The 19,200-nt window shown below is 34.6% G+C and overlaps 2 protein-coding genes and 1 long non-coding RNA gene across 3 annotated transcripts in view; 2 read left to right on the top strand and 1 right to left on the bottom strand.

Annotated features, from left to right (window-relative positions):
- Nucleotides 1–19,200, top strand: part of LOC309475408 (complement receptor type 1-like) — a 179,455-nt gene that overhangs the window by 93,539 nt on the left and 66,716 nt on the right. Inside the window, exons 41-42 of the mRNA XM_082138169.1 lie at nt 7,425–7,595; nt 7,677–7,838. Coding sequence (XP_081994295.1) covers nt 7,425–7,595; nt 7,677–7,838 — 333 coding nt within the window. The remainder of the gene's footprint in view (nt 1–7,424; nt 7,596–7,676; nt 7,839–19,200) is intronic.
- LOC309476728 (complement factor H-related protein 1-like) lies at nt 8,775–11,256 on the top strand. The gene is made up of 6 exons (XM_082139905.1): nt 8,775–8,881; nt 9,524–9,691; nt 9,935–10,111; nt 10,210–10,395; nt 10,760–10,806; nt 11,030–11,256. Exons 1-5 carry the CDS (start codon nt 8,782–8,784, stop codon nt 10,765–10,767), a joined length of 639 nt encoding a protein of 212 aa, XP_081996031.1. The 5' UTR covers nt 8,775–8,781; the 3' UTR covers nt 10,768–10,806; nt 11,030–11,256.
- LOC309476759 lies at nt 16,128–18,069 on the bottom strand. Its single transcript, XR_014198342.1, has 3 exons — nt 17,879–18,069; nt 16,472–16,590; nt 16,128–16,213 (listed from the first exon to the last, which is right to left on the bottom strand). It is a non-coding gene; the product is annotated as an uncharacterized lncRNA (long non-coding RNA).

The following is a 19,200-nucleotide window of genomic DNA, read 5'->3' as shown; positions in this document are numbered from 1 at the left end:
TACTGTAATGATGGAGTGATGAATTTGCCTGAGTGTGTGACACAAGAAGAATAAAACATCGCTGATGCATCAACTGTACTACTAATTAAAAAAATAATAATTAAAAAAATGAAAATAAATCCTTTTTCCCAATTCAGTTTCTCTGTTTTGAATTCTTGCAATTAAAACTAAATGATAAAAGCAACATGTTTAAATATGCATGGAAATGACAACTGATTTACAGTTTTTTTTTTATTTAATTGCTAACATCCTTTTGTCCAATCTTTCGTCACATTTTCAAAACTCTAAACACAATTAGCACAACATTTGTCTGTTGTGACCATACTATCAACACAATTCATGTTGTTTTCACACAATATACAGTCAATTAAAACATTTCTAAAATGCTTAAATTTTCTTTTCACAAAAGCTTACCCAATATCAAAATCATAGATCTTTCTGGTCTTATTTACAAATTATTAAACACCGTATGACAGAAATGAAGGCATTATGTACTAAACCTTAAATATAGTATAAAGCTTCTACTTCTGCAATAACAGAAGCTCAAATGTACTGGAAAAATATATATAAAAATATTGAAACAACTGATAAGCATTTTTAGATAGATCACTAAAATATTGAAAATTGAATCTCAGTTGGAGGCATTCTCAGGTTTTGAAGTTATTTTCATTAGTTTCTTACGATCGCTATGACAATTTTTTCAATACTTTTAACAATTTTCCTAAACTCTTAACGCACCAACACACCTACAACACACAATTGGCAACACAGTTTATTTCATGCTCAAAATCACACATTGTAAACTAAACTCCAAAACTAATTGTCAAAATACAATAATACACTAGCAACAATACACTGTCTACCAAAACACTGCAAACATGTCTCAAAATCAAAAAATTTGTAAAAACACTAACATACGTTCTCGTCCAACAGGAAGATTTAGTCAATCATAGCACAATGTCATAAAAACACTAACATCAGATGGAATTACAGAAACTGCATTATTTTAGATGTGTCAGGTATGCCCTTATACAACAGACAGTGTATTGTATTGATCATAGATTGTGTTTTGCACTGCAGTTTCTTTTGAAGTCTCTCTACATTTTTGTTTTGTTTGTAATGTAAATGCATGCATTTTGTTGTTGTTGTTTTTTGCAGCAGAAATTCAATTCAACAAAATAAATGACCCTTCTTAGAGTAGCTTTATAGAATGTATGGTTTATGAAAAAAGAAGACAGAGACAGAATTGCTGCAGTAACGGCTTTATTTGCAACAGGACATTTCTGCAAGATAACAAAAATATGCAATATACAGTAGCTGCCATTTACAGTATTACTGTATGTGAAAATACAAAATATACAAACAGAAAAAGACATCTTCTAATCTGCCCGGTCTTCTGCATTTGTCCACGTTCTCATCCACATCACACCTGATATCTTCCCTGGCAAGGCATCTTGGGAAGAATCTTTTGGCATGCCGTATCCACCCCTGGCAGTGTTCAGCTGTGAGGTCTTGGCATACAGCATCCTTTGCATACAGGAGGGACATTTGGTCCTGTGGACGATGGTCAAAAACCTTTCATCTCCAGGCTGAGAAAACTCCTCAATCGGGTTGAGGAAAGGGGAGTAATGGGCAAGAAAAGGGGACATCATCCTCTGATGGGCGTCAAACCAGGCTGTGACTAGACGGGAATGGTGAAACCGCACTGTCCCATATTTGCATAACTTCAATCAGCTGTTTCTCAGTAGCAATGGAGTAACATTCAGGGGATATATTTGATTGTTCACAATATGAACAGCCGTTCAGTTTGACTTTAGCCAATAAGTTAGGTTTAGAACATGATTATATCTGTTCTGACACAGTGTGAAAGCATTTGTAAATTCGACAGTAAAAATCCATTGTTTTGGTCTTGGTTGAGCTTGTGTGTAAAAGAAGTTCAAGCATTTTAAATTTGTGTTAACTGTGTGCATTTTGTGTCAAAGCAACAAGAAATGTGTTAATTGTATAGTCTACACAGACGGATGTTGTGCTAACTGTGTTAAGAGTTTAGGGAAATTGTTAAAAGGATTGAAAAAGTTGTCATAGTGATCATAAAAAACTGTAAAAAATAATAAAATAATTCAAAGAGTCACCTTTTTACTGTGTATGTCCAAATACAGTTTTTTTTTTACGATTGCTATGACAGATTCTTCAATACTTTTAACAACAAAACTCTTAACACAGTTAGCACAACATCCGTCTGTGTAAGCTATACTATTAACACATTTCGTGTTGCTTTAACACAAAATGCATACAATTAACACAAATTTAAAATGCTTGAACTTCTTTTAGACACAAGCTCAAACAAGACCAAAACAATTAATTTTTACTGCCAAATTTACCAATGCTTTAACACTGTATGTCAGAACAGATAACACCGTGTTCTAAACCTAACCTTACAGGCTAAAGTCAAGGTAAACAGCTGCTTATATTGTGAATTGAAACACAAATATATCCCCTGTATTTTATTCCATTGCTACTGAGAAACAGCTGATTGAAGTTATGCAAATATGGGACAGTGCGGTTTCACCATTCCCGTCTAGTCACAGGCTGGTTTGACGCCCATCAGAGGATGATGTCCCCTTTCCTTGCCCCTTACTCCCCTTTCCTCAACCCCATTGAGGAGTTTTCTCAGCCTGGAGATGAAAGGTTTTTGACCATCGTCCACAGGACCAAATGTCCCTCCTGTATGCAAAGGATGCTGCATGCCAAGACCTCACAGCTGAACACTGCCAGGGGTGGATAGATACGACATGCCAAAGATTCTTCCCAAGATGCCTTGCCAGAAAAGATATCAGGTGTGATGTGGATGAGAACGTGGACAAATGCAGAAGACCGGGCAGATTAGAAGATTGCTTTTTCTGTTTGTATATTTTGTATTTTCACATACAGTAATACTGTAAATGGCAGCTAGATTGCATATTTTTGTTATCTTGCAGAAATGTCTTGTTGCAATAAAGCATTTACTGCAGCAATTCTTTTTTTCATAAACTGTACATTCCATAAAGCTACGAAGCTATGAAGGGTCATTCATTTTTTAAAATAAAATTTCTGCTAAAAAGAAAAAAAGCACGCATTTACTAAACCCAAACAAACAAACATGTAGAGAGACTTCAAAAGAAACTGCAGTACAAAACACATTCTATGATCAATACAATATACTGTCTTTTGTATAAGGGCATACCTGACACATCTAAAATAATGCAGTTTCTGTAATTCCATCTGATGTTAGTGTTTTTATGACATTGTGCTATGATTGACTAAATGTTCCTGTTGGAAGAGAACATGTGTTAATGTTTTGGTAGACTTACCCCTGGTTTCACAGACAGGGCTTAAGACTAGTCCTAGACTAAAATGTAAGTCTGAGCTGTTTCCACTGAAATAAACTTGCACTGACTGATCTTAAAAATATATCAGTGCCTTTTTAGTTTCAAGATGCACATCGGTAATGGGTTTTTTCTAAGCATGTTTATAAAAATTACTTAAATGTCCTAATTGATCTATGGTCTAATCCTGGCTTAGTCTAAGCCAGGGGTTCTCAAACTTTTTGAGTGTGTGGACCACTATTTGTAATCAAGAATTTTCGCGGACCACCTCATAATACACATAATAAAATATGTCTACACACAGTCCTACCTGAATTAATCTGCACCTCTAAATAGGCTTACTAGCACTAAAACTATAACTGGTCATCACATCACAGGCTTGTTAAAGGAAAGTTTACTGCACACAACGGCTGCCACATATTTAATTTATTTATTTAGGCTACTCAAGCGCCCAGGGCATAATCAGGTTCATTTGAACAACAGGCTTATTTCCATAGCAATGTAGTATGAAATATATACAGTAATAAGAACACTGGAATATAGTCAACATTTCAAAACCTTTGGCGATTTTAGGGGATTATTATTATTAATCTTCAGAGTTTTACAAGTCCTCAAAAAGTTTGTCCACTTAACAGCACATCTGCAAAACATTTCAGAAACGCGAGATCAAGAAACTAACTGGAAATTAAATAACACAGGCCTTATTCATTCCATTTATAAACATTTCGTTTCATATAAACTGCCTATGCCTAACTGTGCGTTCACACACCGGACGCGAATAGCGCGTCAAATTCAAAAAGGGATCATAGGCTATGTCAAATTCGCGCCTACCGCGTCTAGTGATACGCTTGACCACTTTGTATCAATTCGCGCGTCAAGAGCTAAATTGACGCGCGTAAAAACAAAAGTTTGAAGCGAAATTTCGTCCGTTGTGAACGCACCATTAAAGGCTATGCGTGTGATGTGATAATGAGAACATATTTGCCTCTGCCCTTTTCTCTTCAGAGAACCTGTTGCTATCCACCGAACCAATGTTGTGGTTCTAACGGCACTGAACTTGAATGTCACGGCCGAACACCACTAGGCTATTTTAGTAATCACACAATAACTTGACAATTTAATTAAAATGTTATATCAATATAGGCCTACATATTCTTTTTACTTTTCTTTTTTAATAGGAATTTCCTGGTAAAATGAAGGTAAAAAAAATATTATTTTATATTTTATTTAGCCTTTCCACGGACCACCTGCAGTACCCTCACGGACCACTAGTGGTCCGCGGACCACAGTTTGAGAATGGCTGGTCTAAGCCCTGTCTGTGAAACCGGGCCATAGTGTCAGGAATCAGAACACCACAACAGGTAAAGTTTGCAATGATGTTTATTAAGCACAGAGGAACAGTCACGGCAGGTAAGTTGAAGAGTAGAGGTATATGTGGATGAGTCAATGGATGAATTAGATTTGACGAAGTCTCTTATCTGTTTCAGGTTGGTAGATGAAAGTTGAACAGTGGAAGACAGACGGGCTGGAGAAGACAAGCAGATGAAGACTGAAGATATGGAGGACCGGCTGAGTAATCCAATGGACCAGGTAAGTAGACGAAGCAGGTAAGTGGTTAAGTCTATGTCTCAGATTGAGTGAGTCAAAATGTCGATGGTGAATCGACGAGACCTGACAACTGAATGAAGGAATTGGTGGGGTATAAAACAGTGTGTGAGATGACAGGGAATTGATGACAGGTGATGATAACAGGTGCAGGTGATCAGAACTCAGGGGATGCGGAACGAGTGGGCGGAGTGTAGAGGTCTGACGCTGACGCTGATGCATCCGTGACACATAGTGTATTGTGTTAGTGTATTATTGTATTTTGAAAATTAGTTTTGGAGTTTAGTTTACAATGTGTGATTTTGAGCATGAAATTAACCGTTTTGCCAATTGTGTGTTGTAGTTGTGTTGGTGCGTTAAGAGTTTAGGAAATTGTCATAGCGATCGTAAAAAACTGTAATCTACTGTCCAATAAAGTCTAGTAAGCATATATTGACAATCATAAATTCAAACTTCACAAATATTATGTTTGTTAAATAAATGCAGACAATCAAATGCGATCATTTGTCTTGTTCCTGATAGCTGTGGGTCCAAATAATGTCACAATTTAAAAAAAAAAAATCCCTTAAAATAATGGGTAATTGCTATATCTTCTTTTACTCAAGCTATTTTAATAAATCAATAATTAAACAAAATAATAAGATTAAAAATGAAAATAAGTTTATCAGTTACTACAAATCAAGCTTTGATCCAAAACTCTTTTTTTTTTAATCTTATGAATTTTGTCTGTTTAATGTTGATGTTATGTAATGCTTATTGTTATAAAACGTTCTAATCAAATTAGGGGTTTTAATATTTAGACATGTCTCAAGTTTGGTATACGGTTACAATTTTTTTTTGCAAACCTCAAAAAAATAAAACAACTCCATAAAGTATTTAGTTTGACATTTATCTTCACAGTCAGCATTTTCTGAAGGTCCAGCACTCTTTTTTCAATTACTATTTAAAAATTATGCATTTCTAAAAGAGTTCCAGGCCCTGTTTTGAACATATTCATTGAATGTGCCAAGAATCTGTTATCACATGACAACCATTTTCAAATAAAGTTAAAGACCTTTGAGTTTAACAATTCAGCGTTTACAAAAAGTCAACACTGTAAGATCCAGTAAATGACATCCAGCTTTTCCAACTATTTTTTTTTTTTTTTTTTCAGTGTTTTCTAAGAGACAACAACAATTTAAGTACAGGCAAATACTTTAAGGGTCAAACTCTTCTTCTGTCTCTCTTTTTTGTCATTTCAATAGATTGCTCAAATCTAATGGACACATTTTGCAATGGGAGTTACATATTCATTTTGCAATGACTGTACTTTTACAATGTCCAAAAGTTAAAAAGTGTTGTGAATCTTCTTCAATCTCAATCTTGTCTAATGCTCTATGGGACAGATTGTTTCGTCACATAATGTACTTTATAATTTGATTCAAGAAGAACATGATCCAGTGAAAAACATTAACAGATTAAGCTACAGATTCGAACATGGCAATTATTTCGGAACCTGCCCTTTGCTTCCTGTTCATATATTGCATAAATATGAATCAAGAAGTCTGAATTCTCTAAAGTAAATTGTATTTTGGTGTGTCTAAATGGCAAATATAGATAATCATATCATATATCAGATAAGATTTTCATTTTTTTCATTTACAGTGGTCTGGTGTAAGCAAAACCTCTCTTTGACTTTGGTAAATGATTAACTTGTTGATCCCCAAGCAGACAAGAGTATCAGAGACAGACCAACAAAGATACTTGTGAATTGAGATCAAAATGAGAGTTCCTGTAAAATTCCTCGGCTTCGTCTTTTGGTTGTTTTCCTTAAATTGTGTTCGATGTCAAGGTAAGTGCTTTTTGTTGTTTTTTTGAACGTTTTTTTTTTTTTTTACTTTTTCATGTAGATTTTATTGAAGTGAACATGAATGTTATATTATACGCACTTCCCAAAACATTTAACTGTATCTCTAGAGAGTGTTGACTAGTTGTGCAAGTACTTCAGCATTTAATATACACAGTTGTGTCGTTGTGTGACGTTTGTGCTTCTCAGAATAACTTTGAAAAAACATTAAACATGAAAACATAAAACCAGTTTAAAAATCTTAATATGCTGATGGTGAAACCATGATAGTGAACTGCATGACAGGTCATATCAGATTAAATAGTACTTAAAAAAATAAGTAAAAAATACTTTTTAAAAAAACTATAAAAAAGTGTAAAAATAAGCAAATGAAATCAATCAGAGCTCATGGGTGGGATAATAATGTCCCTTTCTATGAGTTTACACTTCCTTGGAAGTTTTCGTTTTTTTTTTGTCTTTGTCTCTCAGTCATACTGAGAGAAATTGAGAATTTGCCTTTATCTTGGACATTTTCAATATCCAATCAAATCATTATACATCTGCATAATGATGACTCAAAAACATATATGAGATCAGAATTTTGAAGTTTTTAAACTGTTTCCTCGCAGCAAAGCAGAGATCGTGCCGTGATATATCCGTGGAAAACGGGTTCACACAAAGCAATGAGGAAGAAATCATTTACTCCTGTAATCCGGGTTATAAACCCTTCACTGGTGGGAACTGGTGGGATTCAGTGACATGCAGCAAAGGCTCTTGGTCTGAAGAACCTCGGTGCATCCGTGAGTTTTATTATTGTCAGTCTCAGGTGTTAGACGAATGATAGTGTACTGAAATGTGCTTCCTGTTTTCTGTCTTTACAGCGGAGGAAGAATGTGGTGCTTTGCCCAGTGTTCACCATGGAAAACTAAAGCAAAGCCTTCATGATCGAGGAACTGCTGAAGTGGAATGTGATCCAGGGTTCATATCAACTCAGCGCTTCATTACATGTGTCAGAGGTACATGGGAGAAACCAGTTTGTGAGGGTGAGCTTCTCAAACTCTTATTGCATGTTTGTGGAGTAGCGACAGCATATAGTGAACAATAGACACTATTTATTGACGATGTTAATCTCAGTCTTACTGGATTTCATGAATTTCCATTAACATATTTTTTTTTTAGTGGGCGTCAGTTGTAACATTCCTCCAAAGGTGGAATATGCATTCATAACATCTAAACCTGAAGAATTGTATGCACATGGATCTAGTGTAACATATAAATGTCGAAGATCATTCTTAATGAATGGGAAGAGTACAGTTTTCTGCCGCAATGGAACTTGGGACGAAACACCAACATGTGAAGGTAAGGTTTTGATTGATTATGATAACTGTCTTTTAAAACTTCTTACAGATTAGTAAAAAAAAAATAAAAAAAAAAATGAAAATGAAGAAAATGAAGAGAGATTGTTAGATATTTGACAATCAAGAGGAATAACATCAAGTCCACAGATAATTTGTGGTGGGGACAATAATTACAAAATCAATTTGCTTTGTAGACTCAGTAAAATCATAATTTGAGTTTAGTCCATGTGCACTAGATTAATATGTTATTGTAATGTTAAACATTATCAGTTTTTGCTGATATATGCTGGATGATCCTGCGCTACACAGTTTTACGTCCAATCAAATGCTCTCTAGAATCAAAATCAAATTAGTGTTTTAGTGCCATTGTGCTATACTCCTTTCTTATAAAAAAGTTTTCTAATCTGAGAAAAAGGATTGAGGGATTTAAAAATGGTCACAATAATCCTCAGTGAAATCGCAAAACAAAATAATGATAGCAACTCTTTAAATAAAGTAGTAGGGACACTAAGTAATGTACACACCTGAGTGCATATGAAGCTATTAATGAGAAAAAAAGAAAGAAAAAAATGTATCTGACTCCACAGTCTCTCTCCACATATAGTTTTTCTTGAGAAATTTTGGACACATGACACTGAAAAATACTGGATCTTTGGTACCAAAGAAACCATCAAATCATTTACATGTCGAGAGAATGGGAGAGTGGGATTATGAGCCTGTTTGTGAGGGTATTATAGAGAAACACTTCTGCATTTATAGCTGAACCTACTGCATTTTATTAAATAATGTAAATCTTGTTTCAGATAGTAGATGTGAACCAGCATGTGTCTAACTCCGAATATTACTTGTTTCCAACGATACCAAACATGCTAGTTTTCGCCGTACAGTTTGTTTCATACTCCTATCTAGTAGGGACATAAAATGTTGTGGTAGTGATGAAATTATTATTAAATCAATTTGATTTGAAGACCCAGCGAAATTAGAATTTGTGTTTTGCCACTTTTGCTCTAGATTAGTATAATATTCTAATGTTAAACTGTCCTTCCCATAAAGCAGTCTTCTCATCTGCTTGAAGCCAAGAGAAAGAGTGATTAGTGGTTTAAAAATGGTCACGTTAATCCTCAGGGAATTCATAAAATAAAAGAGATGATAGAAACTTTTTAAATAAAGTATCAAAGACACTAAGTATACTGCAAAACCTGAATTTATCCAAAATTATTAATGAGTAAAATTTAAAAGAATAAATCTGACTCCACTCAGCCTCTCTCCACGTGTTTTCTTTAAAAAATATTGGGCACGTTTTTCAAGCAGTAAATGTGTTATAATGTATATGGCACTATTTTACATTATGCATTTACTTGTTCCATTAGCAAAGTGTCAGAAACCACGCAAGAATTTTATGACACTGTTAAAGGAGAAAGAGGAGTACGACAATAAAGAAGTTCTGAGATACAAGTGCATCGAGCCATACAATGAAATTCCAGAAGGAGAATGGATCTGTGAAAATGGAGAATGGAATGGAATCTTTGTCTGCATGGGTGAGCTAGAATGTTATGAATCTAAAATCACATTTACTACCTAGTGGGTAAAACATTGACTAGATCCATGATGAACAAAAGCTGGGAATGATTGTGAATTTAGTGGAACATTTATCTGTATTTTTTTTTTTTCATAAATATTACAAACAACTCATGTCCACTAACAGTTCCAATGATTCAGGGGACACTTTAAAACACTGCATAAAATGGACTGAAATATGTCTGAAACTGTTACTTGTTTAGGTAAGATCTGCCCACCACCTCCTTATGTTGAAAATGGAGACTATACTGCCTGGAAAAAGGATGGTAATGAGATCACAGAGGTATCGTACACTTGCCAGTATCACTATGTGCTGAATGAGCAACAGCGATATTATAAGTGTGCGAAAGGGAAATGGCAGACCCCTCCGAAATGTCTGAGTGAGTCATTCTTTTCCAAATGTTTCTCTTGAATCACTCCCATCATGAAGTGTTGAAGAACTTTTTGTGTAATCAGTTGTATTTTGCATCTTTCACAGAGCCATGCGAAATTACACCTGAGATTTTTGAAGGACACAATGTGGAACCCATCCCAGAAAAGTTCTATTTATCCCATGGTAAAAAGAGTGAACATTACTGTAAAGGATATTATAATAGTGAGGGGAGATGGAATAGGAGATTTATCACCTTGACATGTTCTGATGGGAAGCTGGACATTCCACCATGTGAGTACATGTGTTTGTGCACTTTCATATGTGAATTAGTTGAGGTCACCAGGTTTGCCTGCTGCTGCATCTTTACCATCTTGCTAATTAATCTGATATTATAGACCTCTTTTGTTGAGGTTTCAATTCATGAAGGGTCAGTTACGGGCAGCTTTACTGAATAGAAAGTTCAAAAGAACAGCATTTATTTGAAATAGAAAATATTTTGTATCATTAGAAATGTCTTTACTGTCACTTTTGATCAATTTCTGAATAATACATCATTACTGAATAATAATTTAAAAAAGACCACAAACTTTTAAATGGTACTGTACATTCCTGTTGAATACAGTTTTTGTTTTGTTTTTTCCCCTCTTTTCTTCAGGTCAATAAGACATATAAATTGAAAGAAAGGTGGATTAAAACACTGAGGTAAAAACTATGAAACATTTTGATGATGTTACTCTCCACATTTGATTTATAGCAACACAATAGATTTGATGTTTTCAGAGTTTATTTTGCGGTGCAAAATTTGAATGTGATAAAGACCCTGTAATGATTTTTAGTGCATAAGTCTCTGTGGGCATGTAAACTGATTAAAACAACAATAATGCCCACTAGTAACTCTGCATTTATCATAGTTTTCTGTATTAAGATCTGATGATCCCACAGATGTGAATGAAGATGGACAGACATGCTGCACACACACACACACACACACACACACACACACACACACACACACACACACACACACACACACACACACACACACACACACACACACACACACTTGCTTGATACTTCAGTCTACTTGCTTATGGTACAGTAATATGACTCTGTGTTACAGTAACACTGGAATAAAGCATCACTTTCAAATTATTACTCTGAGTTTGGTATTCATTATTATATATTTTTTTACATTCAACTATTTTCTCCCAAATTATTTGCATATAGGAATTTAACTTAACCCCTTAACTGCTAGAAAATTAAAGCCAAAAATCTAAACAAGTTGTGTTCCAAATTTTAGGTTGATAACTCAAAAATGTTTGCTTTCAGTAAGATTTTATTTGGGCGCAGTACCAAACTTTTTCACTAGATGGACAGCCTCCTTACTGACCATATAAGGGCGCCTCCATTTTCATATATGTATTGAGTGATCTGAACCATGTATTTCCATAATTTCATACAATTTAAGAAGTATACATCCTATTCAGAAGTAGTATGGGTGGTTTGGCAGTATTTGATTTGATTTCAACCTCTAAAAAACACATAAAAAGAGCACATATGTGCGTTATAGCTCGCTTGGTGCATTTAGCAGGTGGTTTAAGACTGGAGTTAGATTTCTTTTTATTTTATTTTTAAAATGTACTGTAAGGGAATTTTTATTTTATTTTATTTTTGTGAAAAAGCCATTACAATTATAAAAATGACATGTTTTTGGTGAGTTTATAATGTAATAAATGTATCATAATGTAAAAATTGTTATTACATTATGAGCTCAAGATTTTAGTACGTTTTGAGAAAATGATTACATTATGAATATTTTATTACAATAATAATGTAATACTTTTTACATTATGTGCGGTTTTTACATTAATGTGTAATAAATGCGTTCTGGCAGTGTGTGAACACAATCACCCTACAATGATAAAAATCCCACCAACTCCCTAATCCCCAGTAAACAAAAGCAGTCTCATTATGCCGTTTTGATTCTCTGAGCAGTGTGATGTCACACTGCTGAGGTCCCGCCCACGGCCGCTGACTGACAGTCCTGTATTACCATAGTTTCTGCCAAGGGAGTAATCCATCAGCCGGAAACCGAAGCTTCCCCGGGCGCCGCCATTGATTAGCAGACCATCACCTGCTGTTATCACCTGCTCCCATTCATTTTGGGGTCACTTTGACAGCGAATAACTTTACATCTGAGGCGTTTAAAGACTCCATTTGTCCATTATTTATTTCTAAAGAAACACGAAAATGTATAAAAGGCTCCATTACCTTGGATCTTACATTATGGCCCCTTAGAAGCAGTTTTTGTAAAAATAGGCTAATGATTGCGTCATAACCACGCGACTCTCTGTCGCACAGTAGAGAGATTACCGTATAGACAGGAGGAGAAGCTTGCGGGCAATCGGGGGGACATGGAGGCAAAATTATTAATCAGAATACTTAGCAAAAGTTGCTCCTGCTCCTATCTCATGGACACCTCCTACTCACGCTCTGCTTCTCTGCAAGTTTCGGAAGAGAATGATTCAGATGTCTCTTGGCACAGCTACTAGAAGACAGACGGGTTACTCACGTCACATCTACGTCGTCAAGCTCAGTTTGAGTCTGCGCAGTACGCTCAGCCATCAGGAAGTGAGTGCTTCTAATTGACTTCCCTTTTCTCCGTTGAAGACTATGGGGTCGCTGTGTTCATTTCTTTTACTTTCTATGGTTTCTGCCCTCAGCGAGTTGTACGCTATCCGCCATTTTCTCCACGCTCGAGCAGCTCATAGTTCAAATTACAGGGGACAGAAATATCAGTTTTGGGGGGGTCAGATAATTTTTCTGATATTGTGAAAAAATATAATTACAGTTACAATACAAGTCAACTCCTATTTTCACTGTAGGAACATTTTAATGTAAAGCGATTTCAGACACCCCTATTGTGGACCGTACCATTTTTAACCACCGTGGCTAGAAGCAACGGAGATAGAGAACAACTTCAACTTCTCAAGCAAGTGTCAACGTTGAATGACAAAACGCTAGTTTCATAAAGTATCATTCTTTTCAACATTCCTTATTTGTATATTCAAAAATATTTAAAATAATCTAATTTAATACAGTTATAATTTTTCAATGTAAATTATTTAATTTGATTGGTAACAGCCTAGTGTCTAATTATTTTAATTGAATATATTTATCAAATTTAAGAATTTGAAATGAAAGATGGAGCATACATTTAATAAAATTAGGGGAAAATGCCCTTTATAAAGGTACAAAAAAAATATTTTTCAAACAGTGATGTAATGAAACATTTACAATTTAAGCTTGAAGGGAGTAAAGCCTCTGTTTAGGCTATTAAGGAAATGTAATTTTGCCAAAAGAAGAACTTTTATTTTAAATAAATGTTCATTTTAAATCAGCCTACTTCAGTGTGATATGTTACCATATTATCATGCTTAACACTAAGAATTTGAATAATTGTAATGTGATGATCAGATGCAGATATCTAAATATACACTGTAAAAAAATTCTAACCTGTCCAAGTCAAAATTTTCTAGTGACTGGTCACATCTAAATTTTTTAATTGGCCCAAGTGCAATTCTTGTTGCAATAGTCTGTTAACATTGGCTCAATGAGAAATAATACATCAGACTAATAGAAAAATTTAGATGTGATCAGACACTAGAAATTTTTGACTTGGGGATGTAATTTTTTTTTACAGTGTAGGCGGTTTGCAGGTGGATTATTTATTTTTAATAGTGGATTCGGGTGACTCAAAGTGCACCAGATTAATGAATTTATCTTTAAAATGTACAACATTTTCTTCCGGGGGGGCATGCCCCCAGACCCCCCTAGAGATACCAAGCTCCACCAACTAAAAAATGTGGGAAACACATTAGGCTATATGAAGATCTACAAAAAAATACACATTTTATTATCTTATTATTAAAATACATTATTATGATTTTACCTCCTCCGCCTCATTTTGAGCCAGGAAAAAACCTGAAATAGGCAATAGGCTTCTTGTAAAGATATTACTTTTACTAGTAATTAGAATGGTATTTCAGTGCACTTAACTTCTAACTTTTGGGAGTTGATCAAAAGAGTTCTCTTTTGGATATATAATAACAATGAGATATTCTGTATAGCCTACTGATTATCAGTTTGTCGCATGTTTAGACCTTGTATGTGTGTTGCACAACACATGTTGCACTTGGCGATCACGGTGGGGATTGATATGGTAGTGGACCATGATGGTCATAGAAGAAGTGAAGGAGCAGTACCCCCCAATTATGGTGGGGTAATTCGCACCCTGGAGCAGCTGTAGCGACAACAATGTCTCAGCAATCCCGGGGCCTGTACCATGAAGGTAGCTGAACAAACTCGGGGTTGCAGGATTTGTTTTGAGTTGACAAAACCAAACCGATGCAATCAGGCTTTATTGGTACCATGATGCAGCTCATCAACTTTCTCTGTCAACTCAGGCTTTGATCCTCAAGCTATGATTACTCCACGCGCGCGTGCACATTAAAGAGTGACGTCGACACTGAACAACCAATCGCGGGTAGAGCGAGAGCGATATATTTTTCCGCGGAGGAGCAAGAGATAAGCATTCAGAATTACGATGAATTTAAATATGTATTTCAAGCTCGAAACAATACGGCCTCTGCTGCCAAAGCAAGAGAAGACTGTTGGAGAAAGATTGCTGATTGTTAATGTGTAAGTTAAACAAATACGTTCTATATTTATGTAAAATTATTTATGTATATATGTATGTGTAGCCTATATGTGTAATATAGCTATAGCCTATTTTTATAATAAAAATGTGCATGTATGTAGGCTACTAAGAAAGATTAATATTCATTGATTTTTAGATTTTTAGCAACCCCAACTACAAATGTTCTTGGCAGCACATAAAGACAAAATATAAAAATATAATTCAAAGTGGTGAGTTTTTACCACAACCTTTTATTACTTTTGTGAACATTTTATCACAAACACTTGTTTGCAGCAAACAGAAATAAAGAGTTAAATTCAGAAAACCAGAATACACTGTGGCGGAGGAGTTGGCTCTGAGTAGGCAATAAGGGACGGCCGATTATGGATGGGATTACAGATGCTGTAAGTAGTACTTATACTATGGCAAGTGTCAAAATGATTAATGACTTTGACCTTTGACCTTTTGGCAGGTTGAACTTCCGGTGACCTTATGATTGATGGGTTGAACTTCCGGTATGAGGTCATGGGATTAACCTTTGCCCTTCCTACCTATCGATCATGTGGGTTTGACAGTTGCTTTTGCCCCGGTGACCTAGCTAGTCCTAAATCATAGTTTTGACGGTTAGTTTTTGACCTATTTAAATAGAACAGATGTTTGAACTTTGTCCCAGTTATGTGTGTGCGTGTGTGGTTATATGGCTTGTGCCTGTGCCTGCAGTTATTTCATATATGTGACATTCAGTTATTTCACATTTATATATAAAACATTCTATAATTTATATAACCTAAAACAATTAAAGGTTGAAAAAACATTTAGTTATTTCACATTCATATGTAAAACATTCTATCCTTTATATAATCTAAAACAATTAAAGGTTGAAAAAACATTTAGTTATTTCACATTCATATGTAAAACATCCTTTATATAATATAAATTATCATGCTAAAGTTCTTTTTAAAAGTGTATAACATAAATTATATAATCTAAAGCAATTTAACTAAGGTTGAAAAATATTCTGTTCTTTTAAAAGCTTACTAAAACCAATAGTTTTAGTTTTAGATAAACAAAAGAATAAAAAATCACCTTACATGTTTGTAAGTCTTGTTGGTCTCTGACTCAGCGATCAAGATATCAGGTGCTGAATTTATTTCAAAGTATAATCCTTTAAAGTTTAAAAGATATCTTTTTAAAAAATGTTTTAAATTGAATACACTATTAAAAGTTGTAATAATGTTTTTTAAATGATTAAAAGTGGTAAAACAAAAAACACTGTGTTTCCTGAACGCCTCACCAGAGCACTCAGAGTGGTGCGCGCACGTGTCATCAGGGGCGCGTGTGCCTGCATCTATGCGCGCCTCCTCTTTCTGTGAGCTCTGACATCTGAAACAGGATCCCCCATCCACATTCCTGAGCACGGTGAAAGTGATAATAATGTTTTATATTTCACACAATAATATAAAATAAAATATCTTCCTAAAGTTGAAAAACATTCAGTTCTTTTTAAAATATAAAAATCTACTGAAACCAATAATTCAGCTTTAGATAATCAAAAGAATAAAAATCATCTTACTTTATTTTAGAGAGTTGAATAAGCTCTTAACACATCGATGTCCACAAAAAATGCAATGTATGAAACGGGTTCACGGAAATAAAAAATCATCTTACGTGTTTAGAAATCAGGGCCCTCTGGCCTCTTTTTACACCAGCGGGACTCTAACTCACAGATCAGAATGCTTCTCAAAGTAAAAGCCAGAGCACATCGTATTCCAGAGAGCATCAAGGCACTGTGATTAAACAATGTCACAAAATTACAATCAGTTAAATGTTTAGAGAGTTAAACAAGTTTATGAATGGGTTCACAATATTGTTTTACACAACTTGTTTACTGAATTCATATAGTCATTTCTGAATGACCTCACACTGCCTCAAAACATATGGGAGCACGCATCTATGTATGTGTGTCAAAGCAGTAAAGGAGCCGCGCGCGTGTCTGTGTGTCTATGCGCGCGTCCTCTGCTTTCTGACATCCCCCTCCTTCTGCTCCTCCACATTCCATAGGTAACAGTGAAACTGTGAAGTGTATCTCACACCAACTAACGTTGAAAAACATTCTGTTCTTTATAAGTATATAAATGAAATGGTTATAAAAATATCTACTGAAACCAATTGTTTTAGATAAACAAAAAGAATAAAATCCATCTTCCAATAACACATTCTATTCTTTAAAAGTATATAAATAATATAATATAAAATCACAGAGTGGTTCTCTCTCTCTCTCATTTAAAAGCATAACCTTAAAAGTTTAAATCAAATATTTAAAGTTTCAATACATTCATATCTTCTATTTATCTTTTAGAAGACTTATGTATGATATAAATGATTTTGTTTAACGGTGACCTAAAGTATAATTGTTATTAAACAATGTCTGTTCAAAAACTTTAGATGGTTGAAAAACTGTACTTAGTCGTCTTTTATCTCATTTATATGAAAAGATTCAATCAGCATTTTTTGTCCATGCGGGGGTTTCAATTTTTATGGCTTTCCATAACTATAATGATGTACACCTAAACACAGAAAACTACATTTTAAAAAAATGAAATAAGTAAATCATTTAATATCATTTTGCGCACACACACGGTTCCAAAAAATAAACTAATTTCTATTTTAAAATTAAATTATTATTAATATATATATATATATAACCAATAAATAATAACATATACTACTAAAATGTAAACAAAGTTTTAGCTAAATAAATAAGTATATAAATAAAAACACCTTACATTCCTGAGGTGAGAAAGGGGTTTCCTATTATCAGACTAACTGAAGTTGAAAAACATTCTATTCTTTAAAAGTATATAAATTAATTGTTTATAATATAAAATCACAGAGTGGTTCTCTCTAACATAATGATTTTTGAACTGCATATTCGATCATGTACACCCTAAACATGTACACACATGATACTTCGATCATGTACACCATCACAGAAAACTACATTTAAAAAAAATGAAATAAATAAATAATTTAATAAAATGTAAACAAAGTTTTAGCTAAATAAAAATACCTTACATTTCCAGAGAGGCGAAGTAGTTCTTTATGCAATGATAAAAACAATCCAAAAAAGCAAATAGTTTAAGTTGTCCTATAACAGCCCCAGACCCTCCCGGTGATAAACTACAGTGTGAACTGAAGCTTCAGGATATAGGGCGACATACCAGATGAGTCTCGGGGGGACAATGTCGCAGTAAATCTAGTCTGCATTTCAGAGCATACTACATCCATAGTTTATACTAAATTCATTTAAAAGCATAACCTTAAAAGTTTAAATCAAATCTTTAAAGTTTTATTAAAACCATATCTTCTATTTATCTTCTTAGAAGACTTGGGTATTATTGTTACTAAACAGCGTCTGTTCAAAAACTTTAGATTGTTGAAAAACTGTGCTTAGATCATAGATCTTTTGTCCATACAACATGTTTGCCACAATGTTTTTAAGAAATCCGAGGACTTCACATTGCTCTTATTTAGACAAAGTTGTATCATTTGGAAAATCACCACACAATTTGAGAGACGCAATGTGTGATAAGTAAAGTTGGTCTTGAGCAGTATTTAATCTTACTGGTAACTATGATCTATTACACGTATAAGATCATTTTTACTTGTATCTCCCGAACTACCCTTAGGTGAAACCCTTTACTGAGAATATACTATCGGTTATCTAGAAGTTTCAAATGTTAGCATTTGTTGATGGTGGTCGCATGAACAGACTTTGGGGAGAGCTATAGCAGAAAGCATGCCCTTTGAACTCCTCAATTTTGGAGTCCTCCCAAAAGAATTTCTCCCATCTACTCGCTTTTTGCAACTTTGGTAAATGTGCCAAGAAGCTATGACAACATGTCTTCCAATAGCACATCATCGAGTTTAACTATACATGTTCTACCGTTATGCTGCCTATATAATGATTTACACAACCAAGCAATGAAAAAAGCTTGTCATTTAGACCGTAACTTTGACTTACCTGTCGAGAAGAAAGCAGGCAACTTCCCTTTTAAAGTCTTTCTCCTTCATTAGCTCTTTCCACCTGGGAAAAGCTATCCCGATATTTATTTACATCCCGATCAATTAAATTTCTGCTTTTTGGCGACGAGGATTCCTTCTCCTGCATAACTTTGATCCTGCATAATAATTTATCGTGCAGTGCAGCCTTTCAAATGTGCCGGGGGCAGTATTTTCAAATTTTCATCCAGGCTGCCCGGGTTCGACTCCCGGTATGGGAAGACAATTTTTTGATATATTGCCAACAAAATTCAAGTTATTCAAGTTCATCAATAATCATTTATAGTCTTAGAGGCCTACACGAACTGCAGAAACAAGCAGAAGATATGTAAAAA

Source organism: Leuciscus leuciscus (genome assembly GCF_965113295.1).
Source record: "Leuciscus leuciscus genome assembly, chromosome: 15".
NCBI classification, from domain to species: Eukaryota; Metazoa; Chordata; class Actinopteri; order Cypriniformes; family Leuciscidae; genus Leuciscus; species Leuciscus leuciscus.
This window is presented reverse-complemented; position numbering and strand designations above follow the sequence as displayed.

Coding starts and splice junctions, on each gene's coding strand:
- LOC309476728 (XM_082139905.1), top strand. CDS start 8,782: ATGACACTGAAAAATACTGGATCTTTGGTACCAAAGAAACCATCAAAT. Junction 9,692..9,934: donor TGGAATCTTTGTCTGCATGG/GTGAGCTAGAAT, acceptor TTACTTGTTTAG/GTAAGATCTGCCCACCACCT. Junction 10,112..10,209: donor GACCCCTCCGAAATGTCTGA/GTGAGTCATTCT, acceptor CATCTTTCACAG/AGCCATGCGAAATTACACCT.